The following is a 23,130-nucleotide window of genomic DNA, read 5'->3' as shown; positions in this document are numbered from 1 at the left end:
ACCATTCCATTGCCGGGAAATGATCCCGAGTCTCCTGGGTGAAAACCAGATATCTTAACCACTGGACGACAATGGAAGCTCATGCTTATCGTTGAAATATTATAATTATTAATCATTTATTTTCTTTTCTTACCACACTTCACACAAGCTTAGAAGGAGATGGTGTACCAACTTAATCCTCATTCTTAGGGAAATATTTCATTATTAATCATCTTAGGGATCCTAGATGGGGGGTGGGGGGGAGTTTAGGGAAGCTACTACCCCTAGTAACATTAATGTATAATCTATTTTATTCGTTTATCTTATTTTTTTTTCATGTGTCTAGTTCCAAAATTAATTTGTTTTATTAAACTTTTAATTTAATATTTAAAATTTTATTTTATATGTTATTATAATATTTATAAACAATTATAATTAATTTATGAAAATTGATTAAATAAATTTAAATATATAAATTTATATTTTATGTTAATTATGATATGACACTAAAATTAAAAGTGATATTTTATTTTATAAGGAAAAAATACGTCATAAAAAGAAAATAAATATTAAAAAGATTATAACATTTTTATTTTTAGCTTTTTCTTTTAGAAATTCTAAATTTTTAACTTTTTAACTTTTGTATTCGACTATTATAAACGTTTAATATTAAAAAGTTAAGATTAATCTTTAAACATATCAATTATTTCAAATTAATTAAAAATGATATAAAACTGTTATGGGTGGGGTGAACCTAAAGTTGGAAAAGATTGAAAAGTGAGAGAGAAATTGGATAGAAGTAACATAGTAATTATAATAGCGATAGACACCTCATTTTTATTAGAATTAATATGTATCGATATTAATTTATTTTGATGTGTTGTTTTAAATTTATTGACATTTAAAAAAAATTAATATGTATATATAGAAGAATATTTATATACATACCAAATAAATAAAATTAAATAAATTTTAAATACAAAACATTCATCAATAATCATTTTAACAAATGTAGAGGACATAAAATAAAGTTTAACGCTATGCTTGGATTGAGTAAATATGAAGGAAAACTAAGTAACTTAGGGAAAGTATGAGGAGTTAACTATCAGTTAACAATAACAACTTTGAAAAGACAAAAGGAATGGATTAGCCTCATTACATTATTAGTCTGCTTCATTATTAAAAAAGATAATAATATATTACACCAATAATTTCAATCAAATAGATACATACATGCATACATAGAACTCAACAGCACCTGACTTACTAAGTTGACATGAACATAATTTTCACACTTATCACTATCACTCATAGCAACATAATCCTTCCAACTGTAAAGGGGCAAAAGGAAGTACCAATCAGGTATTATCCAATACCATTATTGAGAGATGACGAGACTCACTAAATGACAATAAAAAAATAAAACAGCTACCCTTCATTCATCTGCCCGAATACTATTATACTTTTCAGCTACTCCCACCAGGGAAACTACAGCCGTTAGTGCCTGTAAAGTGTCAAATATTCATATAAAATGACATAACTTACTTTGTACACCAAAAAGTAAAGGTCTACTCTAAGAAATTTGAACTTACTTGGGTTGTTTGAAGAAAGCATGGCTGTCTGTGAGAAATCACAGCTCGATGGATTCTGACCAGAAGTTTGATAGTAGAGATTCATTGCGTATGCAGCGTGTGCTGCTAACGTATTTGGTTCGAAACAGGCCCCTCCCGGTTGAATTGGACCACAATCTATGCCTTGTCCACAAGCGTAATCCAAACTTGCCTGCAGTTGGGCATCTGAAACACCAGTCTTTGGAACACACCAAGCAGATTTCTTCGGCTCTGTTGATGGTGTCACCGGTGACGGACTCACAGGGGACTTGAGGAGAGAAAACAAAAACAAAACAAAGATAGGATTCACTGCCAATACTTAACAGTATGTTGATTAATGCTGTTTATCAGTAATAGTTGCAGTTTTCTCACCGGGCTGTTACTCTTTGAGAGGCCTACGTCATACGTCATGGTGAGATCCTCGGATTTGAAAAGCCCGAAAGATCTCTCGGTAGTTGGTCCGGGTTTCAAGTTCTCATCGTAGAGAGCAAATAAATATGTGTTCACCGATTTCCCAGGCATCAATGGAGTCCCCGCCATTGATCGGAGGTGTGCAATCAAGTTTCCATTGTAAGCCTTGGCGTTCTCAATGCTTGCTCCTACTTCATCGCTGTCTCCTTTGTACGGCCAACCCGTTTCCGCTACCACAATTTCAACGTTTTTGAACCCCATGGCATCCAATGCAGAACGAACAGCATCCACCTGTGGAAGAAATGAAATGAATCCACGTTAAACCATAGTATTAAGTTATGATATTGACCCAGCATACCATCCGCAATCGTAATTTAATACCATGTGTTAAAAGAAGCATTCATTCTAAGTGGATATTACATAACATGCATGTTCATGGGACTACCTGAGCATCGAACATGTTCATGTAATTGATTTTCGTGTTGGCATCAAAACGCCCCGGATTCTGTTGGAACAAGCAGAACGCCAGCGTTTCAGGCCTTGGATCGCTCCGGTAAGCGAAGTAAGGGTACGGGTTAATAGCAAAAGGCGAACCGGTAGCATTATTAAACGCTAAGAGCCCTTTCAACACGTCTCCATAACTCGGGTCGAAAATCCCAGAAGATGGCGGCTCAGATTGTTTCAACAGGGTCATTGAATGCACCGTTGAGACCTTCACTTTGTCCCCCAAACAAGCCGTATCCAGGGCGTTCTTGATATTTTGCATGGCCGGCAACAACTGAGATATCAGATTGTTATCACCAGACATGATAACCTCGTTGCCAACGTTTACAAGGATGATTTTGCTGGATGGGTTATAAGCAACTACGTTGGCATTCACCCAGGTTTTGGCAAAATTTGGGTCTGAGGCTAAGGCGGGGATGTCACCGTTGGCCGTCGCGATAACGATGCCAATTCCGGTGTTGGCTAGCGCTTTGATGATTGCTGGGTCGGACCCGTATAGTCGGACCTTTTGGATTGAAGTTGATTGGAGAAGCTTTGCCGTGGATGACGGTGATGGAAGATTGTCGGCAACTTGTCCATAGTTTACACCAATAAATAATTGGGATTCTGAAAATAAAGACGTACGTTGTTAAGCAGTTAAACTTCTCTCTCGATTTTGTCAAGAGATACAAATTTCCCGTTACATGTCGTTAAAAGAACCGTAGCCACTTGCCACTGCTCTACGTTGTCTAAAAAGCAAGAAGTAGAGGACTAATCTGAATGTTTTCCATGTCTGATATTCAAAGAAAAGTTTGAAAAAAAGAAAGTTGTACATATTTTACGAGACAAACCAGAGCCATTCAACAAAGTAATATTTTAAATATAGAGGGAGATAAAAGGAAAGAAGAAATTTAATTCTACATTTTACCATACAATTCATTTCAGAAGCTTTTATTAGACCGTGGAAAGAAAGGATTGAAGAAGCTTACTCGCTTTATTTACTAGCAGTAGCAGAGCTAGAAGAAGAAAAGTTCCAGAAAAACGAAACGCGGCCATAAGTGAAGAGATGAACTGTCTTGCACGTTGCAAAGTTTGATCTATGATCTATCATTCATCCGACAAAAAATGTTGCAGCAATAAATAAAGCAGGTATGAAGGGTAGGCTCGTAAAATAAAACTATCGGTGGGAAAAGAATTTAAGAAAAGGATAAAATTAATAACATCAATTTTCTTTTATTGACGTAAATAAAAATTTACTATATAACTTAAAAATTATCGGAAATATTATATTAATAAAAATATATTAAATATTAAAGTATTATTTAAACGGGTAACATTATTTAAATATTAAATTAATAATAAAAAATATTTGATAAATTTACACAATAAATAATTAATTCTTAATTTAAAAATATATAATAAGAATTCATATAAACAAAACTTCTTAAGATGATATAATTTACAAGAGAGTGAATTATGTAGTATATTAAATAATATTGGTGAGCATGGTATTCAAATCATTAGATGGAAAAAATATTAATGTCGGGAAAATATATAACCCGTTTAGTCTGAAAAAACAATCTCACCAAATTAGCTTTTTTTTTTAGATAATCAAATTTGTCTATCATCCAAATAAAGCAGCAAGCTGCTACAAAGTACAGAAGAACATCTAGAATAGACCCCAATCAATACATAACTGACTATTAACACTATCTAGCCTATTCATGTACTGTCTATGTAACTTGATTCTAACACCCTCTTTAATGGTATGTACAATAGAATCTATTGAACGCATCACACCTCTAAAACATCTGCGATTGCGCTCCTCCCAAATGAAGTAAACAAAACCAGTCCATGAAAGCTTAAGGATGTGCACTAACAGGGATTTACCTTTCACATTCCTGACCAGCCAGTCAAGCATATGATCCCAGCTAGGCCACTGAATTTGCAACCCACAAAGCTGCAGTATAGCGTTCCAAACCCCCTAGAAAAAAGGCAATCCATGAATAGGTGATTCCTCGATTCCAGATCAGCGCCACACAGTCCACAACTAGAATCAGTCACCATAGCAAACCTACAAAGTCTATCCTTGGTAGGTAACCTATCAAGGATGACCATCCACGCAATCAAAGAAAACTTAGGGATGTGAGCAGAGAACCAAACAACTTTATGCCAAGCAACTTTACTCTTCCTGTCCCGAATGTTATTCCAAATCCAACTCCCCCTAATTTGTGACCAATTACCTGAAGTAGAAAATAAACCTATGGCTTCCTCTTGCAGATTGATCATCTTTCTGAGTATCCAGCTAAAGTGGGATTTGTTCTCAACATTCCAGTAATCATCAAGTTTAAAGCAATACGCCTTAATCCTGGCAACCCATAATGATCCCTCACCAGCCAAAATATTTCTAACAAGCATGAAACAGTAGGTTTTATTCCATCCAATCAAACTTTTTAGCCCCAAGCCACCTTCAGATTTGATAGAACAAATCTGGCACCAACTGACCCTTGCACCTCGAGCAGGGGAGTCATTACCCTTCCAAAGTACCTCATGCATAACCTCTCAATGTCCTGAATCACACCCTTAGGCAGAACCAACTGCCTACTCCAGTAATTAAAGATACTAAAAAGAACAACTTTAATAAGTTGGAGTCTCCCCCCAAAGCTCAATTTCCTGCTTGACCACATCCTCAATTTATCCTTAATTTTCTCCAGCAAAGCAGTGCAATCCTTCTTTGATAGCTTACGAGTCACTAGAGGAACTCCCAAATACCTGACATGAAGACTACAAGATCTAAACCCTGTGACTACTTGAATCTGCTCTAATTCACATATATTAATCCCACAGACAAAGAGTTCAGTTTTCAGGGCATTTAACTTGAGCCCAGACAGATGATAGAATTTCTCTAAGATGCTTTTAACTCCTAATACTGAATCCATAGACCCATGACAAAAAAGTAGTAGATCATCAGCAAAGCAGAGATGTGTGAGGGAGATTCTCTTACATTTTGGATGGAATCTAAAAATACCATTCTTAGCCGCAACATCAAGCAATCTGGAGAGAACATTCATAACAATTACAAAAAGGTAAGGGGATAATGGGCCCCCCTGCCTAACACCTCTAACACCCCTAAAATACCCCACAAGGCTGCCATTCAGAGCAATTGAGTACCTAGGGGTAGTCACACAAGTCTCAATCCATCCACAGAACCTTGCAGGAAACCCCATAACTCTAAAAACATTCAATAAGAACCTCCAGAATCGAAAGCTTTCTGCAAATCAATCTTTATAGCACATCTAGGAGAGAGATTTCTTCTAGAATAGCCATTAACTATTTCTTGGGCTAAAAGAGTATTGTCAGTGATGCTTCTACCTTTGACAAAAGCAGATTGGCTAGAAAAGATCATTTCAGGCAAGAATTGAGCAAGTCTAGAAACCAAAATCCTAGTAATAGTTTTATATACCACAGAACAGCAAGAGATGGGTCTAAATTCCTTAGTCATACAAGCATTCAAGGACTTTGGCACTAAAACTAGAGTAGTGGCATTAAAGGCAGGTAAAAGGTAAGAGGACTGGAAAAAAATACCTCACAGCATTGAGGAAATCAGAATGAACAATCCCCCAAGCCACCTTGAAGAACCAGGAGGAGAACCCATCAGGACCTGGGCTATTGTCCTTACCTTGTCTAAATAGGGCCTCTTTAATTTCTCTGTCTAAAACCACTCCCTCCAGAACCCTCTCTGCACCAACAGGTAAAGTATAGCTCAAGAGCTCCTTCAAACACTCAGGATGACACTCTTGGACCATGGGGTCAGCAGCACCAATTAAATTTCTAAAGAAGTCCACTAATTCAGCAGCCATACCATCAAATGTGTCATGGCATTATCCATCTTCACTCTTAATAACTCTAATAGTGTTCTTCATTTTTTGGAGAGCAACCTTATGATGGAAAATTTTAATACTCAAATCCCCCTCCTGCAGCCAGTGAATCTTTGTTTTCTGTCTGTAGAATTCAAGCTCAGCCACTTCAAGATCCACTGGGTCAGCATGGACCTTATTTTCCTCTTCCACCCCAAAATGGCTATCACCAGATAGGATAGAGAGTTGAACAGACTCCAGTTCTGCCCTCTTAGTAGTTACCCTAGCAGAAATATCAGAAAAATAATTCATGTTTAACTCCTTCAGAACATGATTCAGTTTTTTCAATTTGTTAAACATGATCTGCATTGCATTACCCTCACAGTGCATAAGCCAAGACTCCCTCACACTGCTCAAAAAGTTTTCATTTGCCCCAGCAGTTGAAAAATTTGAAAGGCTTAGGCCTGTGGACTTGTGCCTCTTTCTGAGTCCAAACTAACCCAAGGCAGTGGTCAGATGCCCCAGGGGCCTTGAACTCGACACATGAATCCGGAAAATCCAGCAGCCACTGGGAATTAGTGAGGATCCTGTCCAACTTCCTAGCCAAATAGGTCTCATCCTGTTTGTTAGACCAGGTAAAGAGAGGCCCGGTAAAAGGATGGTCATGCACCTCCAGATCCTCCAGGCAGTCCTTGAACTCTTCCATATCAGCAGAGGAGTGCAAGCCCAATAAATCATAGTCAGAACTTTCTTGAGCATCAGCAATAACGTTGAAGTCACCACCCAACACCCATGAATAATGGTCAATCTCACTCTCCAGGCTCCTAAGATAATCCCAAAGTCCCCTTCTAGACTCACTGTTGTTACTCCCATAAATAGCAGTAATAACAACACTATGGCCAGATATATCACCTCTAATGGATAGGGCTTTATCACATCCACCTATCACAGATAATGACAGCCTCTTATTCCACAAAATCCAGAGTCTACCACCTTCAATATATTGATAGTTAGCCTCAAAGTTCCACTCATCAACAAAAGCACCAACCACATTGGAGACATTACAGCTCCTAACTCTAGTCTCTATGAAACAGATGATATTCACACCTAGATTCTCTAGTCTTTTAAAAATTTTGCCACGTTTGAGCACATTATTTATTCCCCTCACATTCCAGAAACAGATAATCATCTAAACAAGGATGGGGGGACCACCATCACTAACTTCAGAACTTGTCACACTACCCTTAGCCTTCTCAACCATATCTTTTTTCTTAGTTCGAATCTCATTTAGCAGCATTGCAACACCCATAGCAGCAACCCAAGGCTTCCGAGTGTCACAGCCTACACCACCTACCAATTGATCCAATTTACTAGAAGAGCCCACATTATCCTTTTTCCTCCCTTTAGCTTTCTTTTTCTGTAAAATGGATTCTTGCAGAGGAGGAAAGTCTCCACCAACATGAGAATTATCCTGGCCGACATTAGATACTTCCTTATCCCCTCTCAATAGGTCAGCAACTCCATCAGTAACATTCTGACCACCTAGATTCAGGACATCACCACTAGGTACATCATTCCTAACCCTCTGCTCATCCATGTCACCAGAGGCACACAATGCAACCATTCCATCAGTCTTAACCAACTCCACTTGATTAATACCAGAGCAAGAAGTAACAGGATTACTCTCTGAAGGGCCTTCACAGTCAGCTCTGCAGCAGGACCACCCTGCAGATCTTTGGCCTTCAAGGATTTATTAACATCAAGATTAGGATCAATAGAACAGGAAGAAGATCCAGCAGGGACTAGTTTGTCCTTAGCACTAACCCCAGAAGGATTAACTTTCCTCCTCCAGACTTGAGTTTCTTTGTTTTTAACTAGCGCTTCTGCACAAACATTAATAGATGACCAAAGGTATTGCAATGCAGACAAACCCTAGGCAGCCAAGGTACATGGACCCTAACCCTCACAACAAAACCATTACTCAGCAAAACCTGAACCATTCCAGGAACCTCAACACCAACCTTAATCTCAACACAGACCTTGGCATACTCAAGTCTCTCTTTGGATGCCGTTATGAAATCCATATAGAGTGGATACCCAATAGCACTCACAATGTAGCTAATACCTAATCTAGTATAAAGCTCGAGAGGGATATTATACAATTAAATCCAGATCGGGATGCTCTTAAGGTCAAAATCAAGCCTCTGTAAATTAGGCTTCCACTTCCTAAGAATGAGTGGCTTGTTCTGCACATGCCATGCCCGTTTTTTAGGATCCAATCTCTCATATCTTTATTAGAGAAGGAGAAAATATAGAGATTCGATCTAGCAAGACTAACCTTCACAGTCGAGTTTTTCCCCCACAGGATCTCAGCAATCCTCTGCATGGAGCCAAAATTCAGAGCATCTCCAATGAATTGCCCCACAATAGAGTGACCCCATTCAGCAATCCCCTCGTCAAACACAGCAGCAGGAGGCTTGACAGTGGAAATCCCCTCCAATTCCTCAGGAGGAAAGAAATCGAGGGTTTGCTCTTCGATTCCCCCAAATAACTTCCTCCAATCCAGACTCGAAGCCATAGGAAACTCAGATTCTATCAGAATCCACTGCACAACACTAGAAACAACGAAAATGGAAGAAAAATCAGCAACGAATTTCGAAATACCTGAATTAAAGAGAATACATTTATATACATGTCGGATTAAAGCATATACAAGATTTGCATTCTTAATTAATCCGATTATATGGATTTTATTGTCCTCTAAACTCGATTTGAAAGACCATACAATCTTTCAAATGTCAAACTGAAAAGGCTCTCTCAGTTATTAAAGTTTCAAATCCTACTCGATTAGCTTAAGCAATATTGCCATACATGAACCAAATCGTTACAACTCACGCACAGAAAAATAAATGTAGACTGTCCCTCAAATCCGTAATTTGGATCAAAAATTGATTTTTGAGTAACATTGAGAATCCAAATGGGTAGTCGGTAATGGAAAACAATTCAAAAGTCATGTTGAGCATTTCCATGGAGGTTGCATAGTTTTTGCTTCCCTTGTCCATTAAGAAACGACAATGGCTTTTCCAACTAAAACAGGAGGAGCTCTGAAAATAACTACGAAAGTAAAGAATATTCTATTAAAAAGAAGAAGAGCTTCTCACATAATCGTAGTGTCTTGGACAAAAGCACAAAAGGTGAACCAACTTTAAGAATAACCGGGTCACAAGCAACTTTGAAATATTATATAAAGTAATAAAACTGGGATTAGGGTAAGAAGGGTAAAGATTAAAGTTTAAGTTGTAAAATTATAGTTTACTATAGAAGAACAGTTGGTTGGGTCCTATCCCTTTCGGCACTGCTTCCCATCTCTTCCCCGTGGCTACTTATCCCTCTTGGACAACATTCCCTCTTTGGAAGAAATTAAGGATGCTTTTTTCTCTCTGACACGTCTAAAATCTCCTGGAATTGATGAACTCTACGTTTATTTTTTTCAACAAAATTGGGATATTGTGAAGTCCTCTATTTGCTCTATGATCCATGGTGTACACATTTACGTTTGGGATTTAATTTGAACTTCATTTTATTTTTAAAGATTTATTAAGTAACATTACTATTACTATTTATTTATTTTTGAATGTAAACTACCGACATTTATTAGACCCCTTCCATCGCATCCCTCTTTCAATTAGACCCCTTGCACTCCATATACTTTTCCATATATACGAGGGTTATGATCCTAATTGCGCTTTGAGAAAATCCGTTGAGTGATAATATTTAGCTCGTAACAGTCTATTAACTAGATTTGTGGGATGCGTAATTAGTCTCAAGACTTATTTTGCCAAAAGTGCGACGTTAAATTTCGCAAGATTCCTAAAACTCATTCCACTTTTATCTTTTGGAATACACAGCTTTTCCCATCGACACCAGTGAATGCCTCTCTTTTTTTCAGACTTTTGCCACCAAAACTTGTTCTGAACAGCTAGCTAAAATACTGTTTTGATGCGTTTTGAATCTCTTCTTAGCTGTCGCACTTCTCTCCCCTCCCGTTTTCCAATGTCCAGATTCAATTTTGACGCTTTCGTTGGGAAGCATATCGATGAAAGAAGGATGTATTATTGTCACCATTTTTTAGCCAGTTCGCTCTTGCCATTTGTTCCCAGTATATTTCTTCTTTGTTAGATTCGATGTTGAGTTTCAGTTTAACATCTGTTATTTCGTCCAGTGTATCTTCCGATGGATCCGTCTCTATTAATTCACCTTGCCTCCTTTTCAAATCTCTCTCAGTCAGTTCTTTCTCTCTACTTATTCGTTTGAACCACAAGTCTAATTCAGTCTTTAGTGATTCCAACTTTTCTAGCACAAACCCTGTATACATGGTCTAAATTTGCTCTACTACTGTCGCGCATGATTCTTCTAGAAGCCATGATGCCTTGAGTTTAAAGTGACAAACGATTTTTGGATTTTTTGCCATCTGTGTCTAATAACAATGGACAGTGGTCTGAAAAAGAATAGGGGAGGTGAGTCAAGTTGCGTTGACTAAATGCTTCTCCCCATGCTGCGGTTGCTACTCCTCTACCTAATCTTTCTCTGATGTTATTTTCTGATGTTCTACTTTTTCCCACGTATACCATGGTTTGTGGTACCCAATGTCTTCTAATTCATAATTTGCTAGAGCTTGACGAAAATCTGTCATCTGTCTTTCGTTTCTGACAAATGCCCCTTCTTTTTCGTTTGAGAAAAGTATTTCGTTAAAGTCTCCAATAACCAACCATGGAGTATTGTGAGAATCATTTAAACTTCGTAATAACTCACACGACTGTCTCATTTTCCTTTCTTTTAGCGCTCCATAGAATTCAATACATCTCCATATTGCATCTTTAGCTTCATCATGAATTAACACTTCTATATGTGATCTCGAACAAGATCTCAATGTAACATTATATTGGGCCTTCCATGCCAGACATAGGCCTCCACTGTTTCCTATTGAATCAACTTCAATTCCATTCGTAAAACCTATCGATCTTCGTACGTTAGTCATTCGTGAACTCTGTAACTTTGTCTCTATCAGGAAAATCACAGAAGGTTGGTATCTCTTAGCTTGTGCTAGAGACGTTTTACTATTCGAGGGTTACCCAATCCCCGAACGTTCTAACTTAGTATATTCATTGCGTCTGGCTAGCCTGGTTCATCAGACCTGCCGATATCTTTTTATTTTCGTCTTTTGGGTCGTGTTTGGGTGAACCAGCGACTTTTATCACCAGTGAATACCTCTGTCTCTTCAATCCTTCTCTATTTCCATTGGTGTGTCCTCCTTGACCCACGTCATCTCTACATTTATAGCCTTTTGTATAAATTGGATTCTGTCGTTCTTGCTGAAAAGTTGCTTTACCAAAGGGTTTACCCATTCTAGTGAACTATTTACCTCTTGCGATGCTCTTGGATTGGAAGTTCCTGTGTTCATTGTTTGATTTGTCAGCTTTATTTGATTATAGTTTTCCTCCCTTAACCATGGACTCTTTGGAATCAAGCTTTATGTAGGTACAGCTTTGAAAGATGCGTCCCATTGAGAGCTGAGGTCTTTATATTCTTTTATCAGTTTCAGGAGGAAGAAGCCTTCCTTGTGTCCCAAATTTCCACACAAGTAACAAAATAGGCGCAATTTTTCGTACTGAAACGAGAAATAGGTTGTCTTTCCATTCAGTAGTGCGAGTTGTTTTCTTCTTCTTTTAAATGGTGATCTGATGTCTAGTTTAATTCTCACTCGTATACTTCCTCTGTATCCTCGAGTTACTGACGATGCATCATATTGTAGAAATTTTCCAATGAAGTTCTCAAATTGTTTTGCAACATATTCTGAGATAAAGCCTACTAGGAGTTTCGTTAATATGAACCCAAAAGTCAATCGATTGGAGAGTAACTTGCATTGGGTGTTCTCCTGGTTGTAATCTATGTGAAACTAGGATGTGTAAATTGAAATACCATGACCCATCGTTCTCGATTCTCTCCACATCAACTTCATGAAAAAGACGGAAAAGATAGAGACCTTCTTCCAGTTCTGTTATTGTTATTCCTCCAATTGGGTGCCTGATGTTTGCCATCATCGTTCACATGGCTTGAAAGTTTATCTTGCTTGATGTTAAGAAAAATCCAACCAAACAATTTTCGAAAGAGAAAACTTCTTCTTCCCCTTGTATTATTGTTATCGCATCCTCTTCTTCGTCCCTCGGGTTCATGTCAGCCAAGTTTTGTTCTAATTCTCCCATTGTTCTGATCGTCGCGGCCAAGGAAATTGTTCGCGTGTTGTGAGTACTATAAAATATACGTAAATAATGTGCAAGTATACAGAATCGCTCAAGTAATAAAGTAATGAGTGAGTATCGTCTCCACAGGGATTGGAAGGATATTGAGTAAAGTTTATGCACTATTCTATCTAAGTATAGTTAGTCTTGATATATACAAATATCACGACAATGGATATGTATGCTGGTGAATGTGGATTGATGGTATGATGGTGTAGCAAATGGAAATGCAGTGGCAAGAATAGATGTTTAGTGTTGAAAATGATGAAATATCAAGACAATGAAAAATGGTAAAAACAGTAAATAAAAGATAAATAAAATAAAAAGAAGATAATCCTCACGTGACAAGCTTCCAATGGAATGAATGGTAGGGATTGATCTAAGAATGCTAAACTTATCTCTCACGCAGATTTAAGCTACCTGGTCTTTACTTACTCGACAGGGCTTTCCTAAAATGTTCTCACAGAAACCTAACAGAATAGGATGCCAAGGCATCTTCTCTCACTCAACGGTGTTGGACAGCCTACCCTACTGATAAAGACACCCTTTTTAGTCATTGAAATCCTATACTAGTCTCTTCTGAGATCTAAGAGATTAGGTTATAATATTCCTAGGCCGGTTCAAAGCCCCTTAAAAATACTATAACACATTGCTTATGAGGATCTTGTCTTGCGTTTCTTCCGAATACTTACAAGTATTTTTAGCTTAGGATTCTTCCGAACACCTAACCTTCATCTAAGAAATGGATATTTCCATGCCTCTTACAAGCCTAGATGGTGAAGCATTCATAAGCAAAGCAAATAGAGAACCAAGATAAACTTAAATATACCATTAAGAATAAAGTTTAAACATCCATTAAACCAACCACCGCCAAATAAGTTAGTTCATGGTGGGGTTCGAAATATCCATAGAAAAATCCACAAAATATTCGTTCCAACAACCCACAAATAAAATAAATAAAATAACAGTAAAGGGAAGTGAGAAAGAGCTTTCGAAGCGTGCCACCGAAGGTCTCCTCTACCACCACGAACCACTTTAGCTCGCTAGCTCCTCTCGGCGCCTAGTTCGCCACTCCTTGAAGCTTTATCAATGGAGGAAAACCCAAGGAAGAAGAAAGGAAAAGGGAAAATAAAAATCTGATTTTTCTGCTACAATATGTGTATCATTTCTTTTACCCACTCTCTTTCTTGTGAGGTGTAATATATAATAAAAATATCTAGGGGTAATGATGAGGTTGTTGGGATATTGTTGGGTGCAAAATACCCCTCATACCCCTAGAATCACATGTTGTGCATGAACCTTATCCTCCATGTGGCAGTGGTCCCCTAACAGGCTGTTACATTCATCATTTCACGTGCAGAGCCAGCTGTCTACATACAGCTATATATTTTTGTCGTTTTCTGTGCCAGAAATGTCGAGGCATTTCAATCTGCTTCAGCAACGTGTGATGCCGTGGCATTACTTCCTAGCTCGCCTATTTTGCTTGTTATTTCCTGCACATACTAAAAACCACACCTTCCTCTTCATATAGCACCTTAATAAAATAAAATAACACAACCACAAAAACTACAATTATATGCAGCCACATACATCTAAAATGACCTATATGTACCCTTAAACAAACAATAACTTAAGTTGAAAATGCCTTAAAAATAGTCTTTTTACGGAGTTATCACACCCCCAAACTTAAGCTATTGCTTGTCCTCAAGCAATGGATAACAATTAACACAATCAAAATGTCATGGCAATTTCAACAGTAGGACAACAAGATAATAATTGAATTTCAACCCTCAGAATAATTGGCTTCAACATGCTAGACATATCAAGAATTCAAGTACTTTTCCCTAGGTCAAGATTATTTATGGTTGTGTGTGTGCGTGATTGTTTCTAATATATACTTAACGAATTTAGGCAATTTCTAATTGAGTTCCCTAGTTTCACCACAACATTTACTCATTTATTAAGCACATTTATACTCCATTTTCATTTAGTACACATTTTTTTTCTTTTCTTTTTTTCCTTTTTTCTTTTTTTTCACTTTTTCACTTTTTTACGCTGCTACAAAGGGAGTCAGCTCATCATGCCAACCATCCCACACTCTAGGTGAAAAGAAGCATACCTTCAACCCCCAAGCTAGTCAGGCAGAGTCATCCCGTGACTACTTTCATTCACTTGTATGCGCGTGGCTGTCATTTTTTAAATAGAGTTCCAGGAAATGCCACGGCAAAGAGGAGTGTCCCTCTACAGCTATGCCGAAGCATTTATTCACGATTAAACAAAATTCAGAGATAAGGGAGTTCTTAAACAGTGATTTATCATTTAAGCATAATACCATATTTTAATGCCAAGGCTAACCAGAGTTCTTTCATAAAAACTTCCTAAGTTCTTTAAGTATAGAAAACATACAAATCGTGTAAGAATAATTCACAAAGCATCAAGCCCTAGAGTCAGTTCTATCATTCTCAGTAGTCATTTACATTCAATTTCTAGCCTAAAAAGTTCATCTTCATCAGGTATCATCAAAACATTTCATCTAAATGTCCTACCATTTACTGATGCCATGTCATAACATTATGTTAAAATTATCATGCACATGTTCTACAAAAAACACTACCTCCCCCAAACTTGAGAGAAGCATTGTCCTCAATGTTGAATAAAAACTAAGTTAAAAATATACTATATGCGATGCAATGCAAGGTACATTGTCTTCCTAAGATGGTGGTGGAGTCACGCTGGCAGTGCTAGTAGTATTGTGTCTGGTGCACTTCCTCAGTGATGTGGGGCTTTTGTTAGGATCAGAACTAGGTTCAGCAGGTGGTGTGCTAGGGCCTTCAGTGTTCTTAGATGTTGAGGTCTCCATACGCCCAACAGATGACTTCAGACGTCATCTAGTCCATGCTGACTGGGTTAGCATCCTCTGGCTTGGGTGTACTGTATTGTTGAGTGACATTTGTAAATGTCGTGGCATCCTCAAATGATGACAAGATCTCATCCAGGATGACCGGAAGATTATAAGCCCAGTATGGGAGCATCTCCTTGTGAACAGGTGCCACGACTGTGTCTTGTTAGAGCCTCGATTGCATCTATCTTTGCCGTGACATATTGATTTGCAGCAGCCTGTGAAGTTCCCTCGTGAGATTTCATCATATTCATCCATCAGAACACCCTTCATCCTAAAAACAACTAATATTAAAAATAAAGATAAAAAATAAAACAAATAAAAATAAACAAACAAACACTAACGACAAAACAAAACTTCTGAAACATAAATTAAAAAAGGTTCAAGGGATGCAAACTCCAAAATATCATGAATTGTTATGGCATTTTTGTCGCGTTCGATTGGAGCACCAGTATAGACCAAAATGATCCACATATATAACAGCGCCACCTTCAGTGTAAGTCGATAGAACTCGATTTGTAGGACCTTTGCAGTAGTCCTCTCTTTTCTATCATATTTGCCGTGGCATCTTTTAATTGCTTGGGCAACAAAGTCGTTCAAGAAGTAGGGGTCATCATCCTGAATCAATCTGTTCTTTCCCTGGCTATTCAAGTATGGAAGCAAAACACCACTAACAAGAAAATTGACAATGTCAACGTACCACGACAATGCCGTGGCAAATAATAATTTCTCATCAGGGAATTGTTTCTCCATTTTATTCCTTAGTGCTTTAACAATTTCTAGCCTAGAAAAATGGTCAACTAATTGGTGTTGAGTAAATTCAATGAAATCCACAGGTTCAGATTTCGTACCTGGTCTAGCTATGAGTAAGCTAGATTGACCCGCCTCTTTTGAAATATCCTTAAGCTCATCTTTGTCTTCTTCATCGAGCTTCAAGTACTCACAAGTGCCTACAAAATTGTCGTGGCATAATTCTGCAGCTTCCCTTTGGTCATCAACTTCTGCTAGTGGGGGTTTTTCTTTTGTCGTGGCATTATTTTACTTGCCATCATCGGGTTTACTCATTGAACATCCAGCTTTGTTCTCCAGAGAATGTAAGTCATCTTGCAATTGAGACTCTTCATGCACAATCTCATAGCTAGGTTCTTCGAGTGTTTCCCCCCTAAACTTAGCATCTTTGTAGATATAGGTGCCACTCCCTGAGGTGAATGTACTAAATTGCTCACTGTCTTTAGCCTTAGTGACTTCAATATCACTAGGCAATCTGTCTGGTTGGTATTCTTGTAATGCCATGGCAATTTGATCCACTTGCATTTCCAAAGCTCTCAAAGACAAACTATGACTTTGCAACCATGCCCCTTGACTTTGTAATAATTCTTCTTGACTCTTAATAGATGCATCTTGATATTGTAATAGAGCCTTTGTAGTTACCATAAAGTCTTGCATAGTGGCCTCTAGAGAACTTGTATTAAGTGAAGATGTTGTCCCTTGATTATGCCATGGAATATTCGTTTGAAAGGCTGGGAGCTCATCTATATACTGCTGCTGAGCGAGATGACTGACATTACAAGCTCCTTGATTTTCCCATGAGAAATTGGGATGCTGACTCCATCCATTGAAGCTTCCCACATAGTTGATGGACTTTTAATTGTTCGGGCATTCACATTCATGGTGATTGCCTTGGCATAACAGACATGCCAAGCTATCAACCTTCACTTCTTTCACCTCATTAGAATTTTGCAAATTCTTTAATATATTGGTGATGGTAGAGAGTTGGGCCGACATTAAATCTTCAGCGGGCATTCACATTCATGGTGATTGCTTTGGCATAACAGATATGCCAAGCTATCAACCTTCACTTCTTTCACCTCATTAGAATTTTGCAAATTCTTTAATATATTGGTGATGGTAGAGAGTTGGGCCGACATTAAATCTTCAGCTTCCAACTTGAATGTCCCAGATGCCTTCCTTCTAGTTTCAAACCTTGAAGAGGGAAATTGGTAATCATGGTTAGCAATTCGATCAAGAATACTAAAAGCCTCTTCAGGTGATTTGTCAAGCAAAGTGCCATTTGTCCAGGCGTCTAGCATCATCCTCGTGGGTGCATTGGCTCCATTGTAGAACATCACGACTTGAGTCCAGTCGTGGAATCCATGGTTGGTACATTTACGAAGCAATTCTTTGTAGCGGTCCCAACACTCATGCATTGACTCGTCATCAGCTTGGTGAAAAGATGCTATGGCATTCCTAAGATGGTTGTTCATATTCGGTGGATTATGCCGCAGCAAAAAAATTTTGCACAAGTCAGCCCAAGACCTTATAAAGTCGGAAGGTAATCTATTGAGCCATACCCTGGCATCATCTTTCAAAGAATATGGAAATAACTTCAATTTCAACACATCTTCATGCACACCTTCTTGTCGAAATGAATCACACACCTCCAAAAATTCTCGAACATGTTGCCTTGCATCCTCATGAGGAGCACCACCAAACTTTCCAATCAAGTCCAACATGTCGAACATAACTGGTTTGAGCTCGAATTGGGTTACCTTAATCTTGGGAGCTATAATAGCAGGTTTTAGGTCATCCAAGGTGGGAGCTAAGTAATCTCTAATAGTTTGTGGTCGAGCAGCATTCCTAGCATTTGGAATTGTCGTGGCATTTAGAACTGCAGGATCCTTCACTTAATTTTGAACAACATGAGCCTCAGGTTCTATATGAAATAATGGTTATTTGGGTCTTTTACGTGTCATGCGACAACGTAACACCTGAAAAAGATAAACACAAAAACAAGTAACTATGTACAAAGAAAATAAATAAAACGGTACAACAACTAAACTCAAGATCATCAATTGCCAATCCCCGGCAACGGCGCCAAAAACTTGTTCGCGTGTTATGAGTACTATAAAATATACGCAAATAATGTGCAAGTATACACAATCGCTCAAGTAATAAAGTGATGAGTGAGTATCGTCTCCACAGGGATTGGAAGGATATTGAGTAAAGTTTATGCACTATTCTATCTAAGTATAGTTAGTCTTGATATATACAAATGTCACGGCAATGGATATGTGTATGCTAGTGAATGTGGATTGATGGTGTAGCAAATGGAAATGCAGTGGCAAGAATAGATGTTTAGTGTTGAAAATGATGAACAAGACAATGAAAAATGGTAAAAACAGTAAATAAAAGATAAATAAAATAAAAAGGAGATAATCCTCACGTGACAAGCTTCCAATGGAATGAATGGTAGGGATTGATCTAAGAATGCTAAACTTATCTCTCAGGCAGATTTCAGCTATCTGGTCTTTACTTACTCGACAGGGCTTTCCTAAAATGTTCTCACAGGAACCAAACAGAATAGGATGCCAAGGCATCTTCTCTCACTCAACGATGTTGGCAGCCTACCCTACTGATAAAGACACCCTTTTTAGTCGTTGAAATCCTATCCTAGTATCTTCCGAGATCTAAGGGATTAGGTTATAATATTCCTAGGCCGGTTCAAAGCCCCTTGAAAATACTATAACCCATTGCTTATGAGGATCTTGTCTTGCGTTTCTTCCGAATACTTACAAGTATTTTTAGCTTAGGATTCTTCCGAACACCTAACCTTCATCTAAGAAATGAACATTTCCATGCCTCTTACAAGCCTAGATGGTGAAACATTCATAAGCAAAGCAAATAGAGAACCAAGATAAACTTAAATATACCATTAAAAATAAAGTTTAAACATCCATTAAACCAACCACCACCAAATAAGTTAGTTCATGGTGGGGTTCGAAATATCCATAGAAAAATCCACAAAATATTCGTTCCAACAACCCACAAATAAAATAAATAAAATAACAGCAAAGGGAAGTGAGAAAGAGCCTTCGACGCACGCCACTGAAGGTCTCCTCGGCCACCACGGACCACTTTAGCTCGCTAGCTCCTCTCGACGCCTAGCTCGCCACTCCTTAAAGCTTTATCAATGGAGGAAAATCTAAGGAAGAAGAAAGGAAAAGGGAAAATAAAAATCTGATTTTTCTGCTACAATATGCGTATCCTTTCTTTCACCCACTCTCTTTCTTGTTAGGTGTAATATATAATAAAAATATTTAGGGGTAATGATGAGGTTGTTGGAATATTGTTGGGTGCAAAATACCCCTCATACCCCTAGAATCACATGTTGTGCATGAACCTTATCTTCCAGGTGGTAGTGGTCCCCTAACAGGCTGTTACAGCCATCATTTCACGTGCAGAGACAGCTGTCCACATACAGCTGTATATTTTTGTCGTTTTCTGTGCCAGAAATGTCGAGGCATTTCAATATGCTTCAGCAACGTGTGATGCCGCGACATTACTTCCCAGCTCGCCTATTTTGCTTGTTATTTCCTCCTCATACTAAAAACCACACCTTCTTCTTCATATAACACCTTAATAAAATAAAATAACACAACCACAAAAAATATAATTATATACAGCTACATACATCTAAAATGATCTATACGTACCCTTAAACAAATAATAACTTAAGTTAAAAAGACATTACAAATAGTCTTTTTACGGAATTATAAGAAATCTAAGCATTTATCTGCGGGAAAAAAAGGGGAAACAGATCATCGAAAGACCGCAATTGTTTTCTGACAGGGGCTCTTTCGAAAGCTCTACTCTCGCGCTTATTTGTCTTTCGAACGACTGTGGAAGTTGCAAGAACATTTGAACACCAAATCCTAGATTCTTCTCTAACCTTATATTCCAGGTTAGCATCTTTGTCTACTCAATGCGAAAGTACCAACTCTCTTAATCCTGCTTACTTTGTATTTTATCTCGAGTTTTCTCTACCCTAATTGATCTGTATCATGAAATTTTGAAATGGGTTTTGAGTTTCAAATCAAGGAAATGCAAGTTTAAATTCTTTGTGGTGGAACGTTCTTTTCTTCTCGGGGATGCATTTTGGGTTTTACTATCTATTTACTGTGGAGGTGTACGTCCTTTTTCCTGGGATTGTAATTAACTAGTAGTTGAATGTAGAAAGAAGACTGACATGATTTTTGAAAGGTGTAATCAAGGTTTTCTTGCCCGGATTTGCATTATGGCACACCCTGGGCCTTGAGGTGCAGAGAGAGAGTTCAGGTTAACCCTACCCCAAGAAAGCCCAGGATTTTACTCGCAGCCAGTGGAAGTGTAGCTGCCATAAAGTTTGGAATCTCTGCCATTGTTTTTCAGAATGGGCAGAAGTTAAAGCAATTGCCACGAAGGCTTCTTTGCATTTCATTGACAGAGCATCACTGACGAGGAGGAATGGTCTAGTTGGGGGAAAATAGGTGACAGTGTTCTTCACATCGAGCTCCGACGATGGGCTGATATTTGTCATCGCCCCATTGTCAGCAAACACGCTTGGCAAGTTAATATTATTTGGCCACGTGTTGGTATATTTTTTGTTCCTGTATGTTGTACCTTGTATTAATTGTTGAAAGGACGCTAAACATTATATATTCATGTCAATGAAAAGAGCATTGGAGAAGTTCGGAGAATGCGATAAAGTCTCCTAATTTAAGTGATTTGGTTATGCTTTATGTAGCTGTAAAAAGATCCAAGTACTAATTTGATTCTTTATGACAATTATATTTTTGGTTGACCATGAGTTTACAATTTGTGCTAAGCATTCATGTATCTGAAAATTAGTTTCTTCTGCTGTCATATGCTTCTGATATTCCCATTTTTGTGAAGCTGGCTATGAACACTTTAATGTGGATCAACCCTTTCACGGAAAAACATCTCATCACAATTGATGAGCTTGGGATTTCTCTCATCCCACCTGTCTCAAAGCTACTAGCTTGTGGGGACTATGGGAATGGCGCCATGGCAGAACCTTCTCTAATCCACTCGACTGTCAGACTATTCTTGGAGTCACGACCACAACCAAGTGACTGAAGAACCTGTTTATCGTGAAGAACAAACACTATATTAGTTGTGTCGTAGTCCATTTGATCCAGTATTGAGTTGTTTCTGTTAGCTGTCAAACAAGCTTAGTCTGTATATTTATACAGCAGGAAATCTGACCTTGTAAGCTGATTATATTTGATGATTTGCAGAATCGTGATAGATATATAGATTTACTATTGTTTGCGCCCCCCAATTTACTGAGCCACAAAGATTGTCCGTGTATCGATACAAGTGGTCACACTGAGACGGTGTGATTTCTGAGTCAAAACCACTACACATTTAACCATGGTTATCTTGGCCACACCTGTTAACAAACTGATACTAATTTTAATGTTTATCCAATCAATATTATATATTTTGTATTGTTCCATATCGAACGTACTTTTCTTTTTTCATTATTTTCTTTGTTTTTGGACTTCTTTTTTTGTTCAACAAAATAAAAGAAAAATTTATTGGGAGTGAATGAAAAAGTCTCCTGCTTGTCTTTTCTTCTGCTGCAAAAGAATAGTGCGTATATATTTATATATGTACACACATAGGGATGAATGGATAGGGTTGACAGAGAAAGCAAAGTAATTTTGATGGCTTTTTGGGCTTTGTTTATTCTTTGCAAGTAGGAGCAATTACTATTGCTATTGGTATTTGGTTAGATTATGTTGTATATGGAATAATAATAGAGAATTAGAGGAAAAGAAATGAAGAGATTGTATTAATGGGGTTTCCAGAATCTTGATATTGGTCCAGTTGCTTTAGGGTGTTGTATAGAAAATACATAAATAGGGGCATTCTTTGAATGGATTTTTTGCATTCAATAAACAGACGCGTCAACATTAAAAAGGATAGTAAACTAAAAAAGCCATTGGAGATTTGATTTTGATGGTTTTATTTTGAATGAAAGCTTGTTGATAAGGAAAGATTGATGGGTAAGAAGAAGAAGCCTCAAAAACGAAGCAACTTTCAGTAGCAATAGCTGCGGCTTCATCAGCAGGAGAAGAAGCTCAACAACAACAATCTCTGCCTCAGACTCCTAAAAAGAGAGGCAGACCACGAAAGATTGTTGAGAGAACCGAAAGTGAAGTAAAAGAAGAGGAAGCAGCTGAAGTTACCGAGAGCCAATCAAAGAAACTAAAAACTACTGAGGAACAACAGAGGGATGATGATGATGATGAAGAAGAACCGCAACAAGAGCAAAATCCACAGGCAAAGGCAGAGGCATCATCAGCTTCGATGGGAGGCCCGAAGAAAGGAGAGGGACAATCAGTATCACTTAAGGAGCCTCCAACAAGGAAAACAAGAAGAAAAAGCAAACCCAGAAAGAGCAGCTAAAATTGCTTCAATTTGCCCTAATGAAGTCTGGTAAATCCATTTTTCCTTCTTTATTACTACACGCTTGTATGGTAGCTCCAAGAAAGGAAGATTAAAATGATTTAGCTTTTCATGTTTGAGAAGGGTGAAGTTGAAATTTCCAGGTTTCATGAAGAAAGCTTCTTGGTTTCATCAAATTTATTGCTCTATTAATCTGTTCCAAATGTGGACACAGAAAAGCATTATGCAAAACTAAAGGCTTTGTTGTTTTTTTTCTTTTCTTTTCTTGATTGCAGTAACTGTGCTTTCTTAACCATCTTCTTTATCCATATATTTTTCTGTGCAAACAAACAAAGATT

General features: G+C 37.9%; 4 protein-coding genes and 1 pseudogene across 4 annotated transcripts; 2 read left to right on the top strand and 3 right to left on the bottom strand.

Moving 5' to 3' along the window:
* Positions 1-1,282: 1,282 nt before the first annotated feature.
* Positions 1,283-3,566, bottom strand: LOC120168244 (glucan endo-1,3-beta-glucosidase 7-like). Its single transcript, XM_039177033.1, has 5 exons — positions 3,473-3,566; positions 2,446-3,110; positions 1,962-2,291; positions 1,572-1,857; positions 1,283-1,483 (listed from the first exon to the last, which is right to left on the bottom strand). The coding sequence occupies exons 1-5, from the start codon at positions 3,537-3,539 to the stop codon at positions 1,446-1,448; spliced, it is 1,386 nt and encodes a 461-aa protein (XP_039032964.1). The 5' UTR covers positions 3,540-3,566; the 3' UTR covers positions 1,283-1,445.
* An 810-nt stretch (positions 3,567-4,376) lies between these two features.
* Positions 4,377-5,710, bottom strand: LOC120168183. The gene is made up of 3 exons (XM_039176989.1): positions 5,512-5,710; positions 4,989-5,412; positions 4,377-4,890 (listed from the first exon to the last, which is right to left on the bottom strand). The coding sequence occupies exons 1-3, from the start codon at positions 5,708-5,710 to the stop codon at positions 4,377-4,379; spliced, it is 1,137 nt and encodes a 378-aa protein (XP_039032920.1).
* A 654-nt stretch (positions 5,711-6,364) lies between these two features.
* LOC120168182 lies at positions 6,365-7,529 on the bottom strand. Its single transcript, XM_039176988.1, has 2 exons — positions 6,841-7,529; positions 6,365-6,749 (listed from the first exon to the last, which is right to left on the bottom strand). The coding sequence occupies exons 1-2, from the start codon at positions 7,527-7,529 to the stop codon at positions 6,365-6,367; spliced, it is 1,074 nt and encodes a 357-aa protein (XP_039032919.1).
* A 13,035-nt stretch (positions 7,530-20,564) lies between these two features.
* Positions 20,565-21,514, top strand: LOC120168181 (annotated as a pseudogene).
* Positions 21,515-22,385: 871 nt separating this feature from the next.
* Positions 22,386-22,792, top strand: LOC120168180 (uncharacterized protein DDB_G0286299-like). Its single transcript, XM_039176987.1, has 2 exons — positions 22,386-22,389; positions 22,455-22,792. Exons 1-2 carry the CDS (start codon positions 22,386-22,388, stop codon positions 22,790-22,792), a joined length of 342 nt encoding a protein of 113 aa, XP_039032918.1.
* The last annotated feature ends 338 nt before the right edge of the window (positions 22,793-23,130 follow it).

This window comes from Hibiscus syriacus, unplaced genomic scaffold (assembly GCF_006381635.1).
Source record: "Hibiscus syriacus cultivar Baekdansim isolate YM2019G1 unplaced genomic scaffold, ASM638163v2 tig00111715_pilon, whole genome shotgun sequence".
NCBI classification, from domain to species: Eukaryota; Viridiplantae; Streptophyta; class Magnoliopsida; order Malvales; family Malvaceae; genus Hibiscus; species Hibiscus syriacus.
Note: the sequence above shows the minus strand (reverse complement) of the source record. Positions and strands in the feature narration are given on the sequence as shown.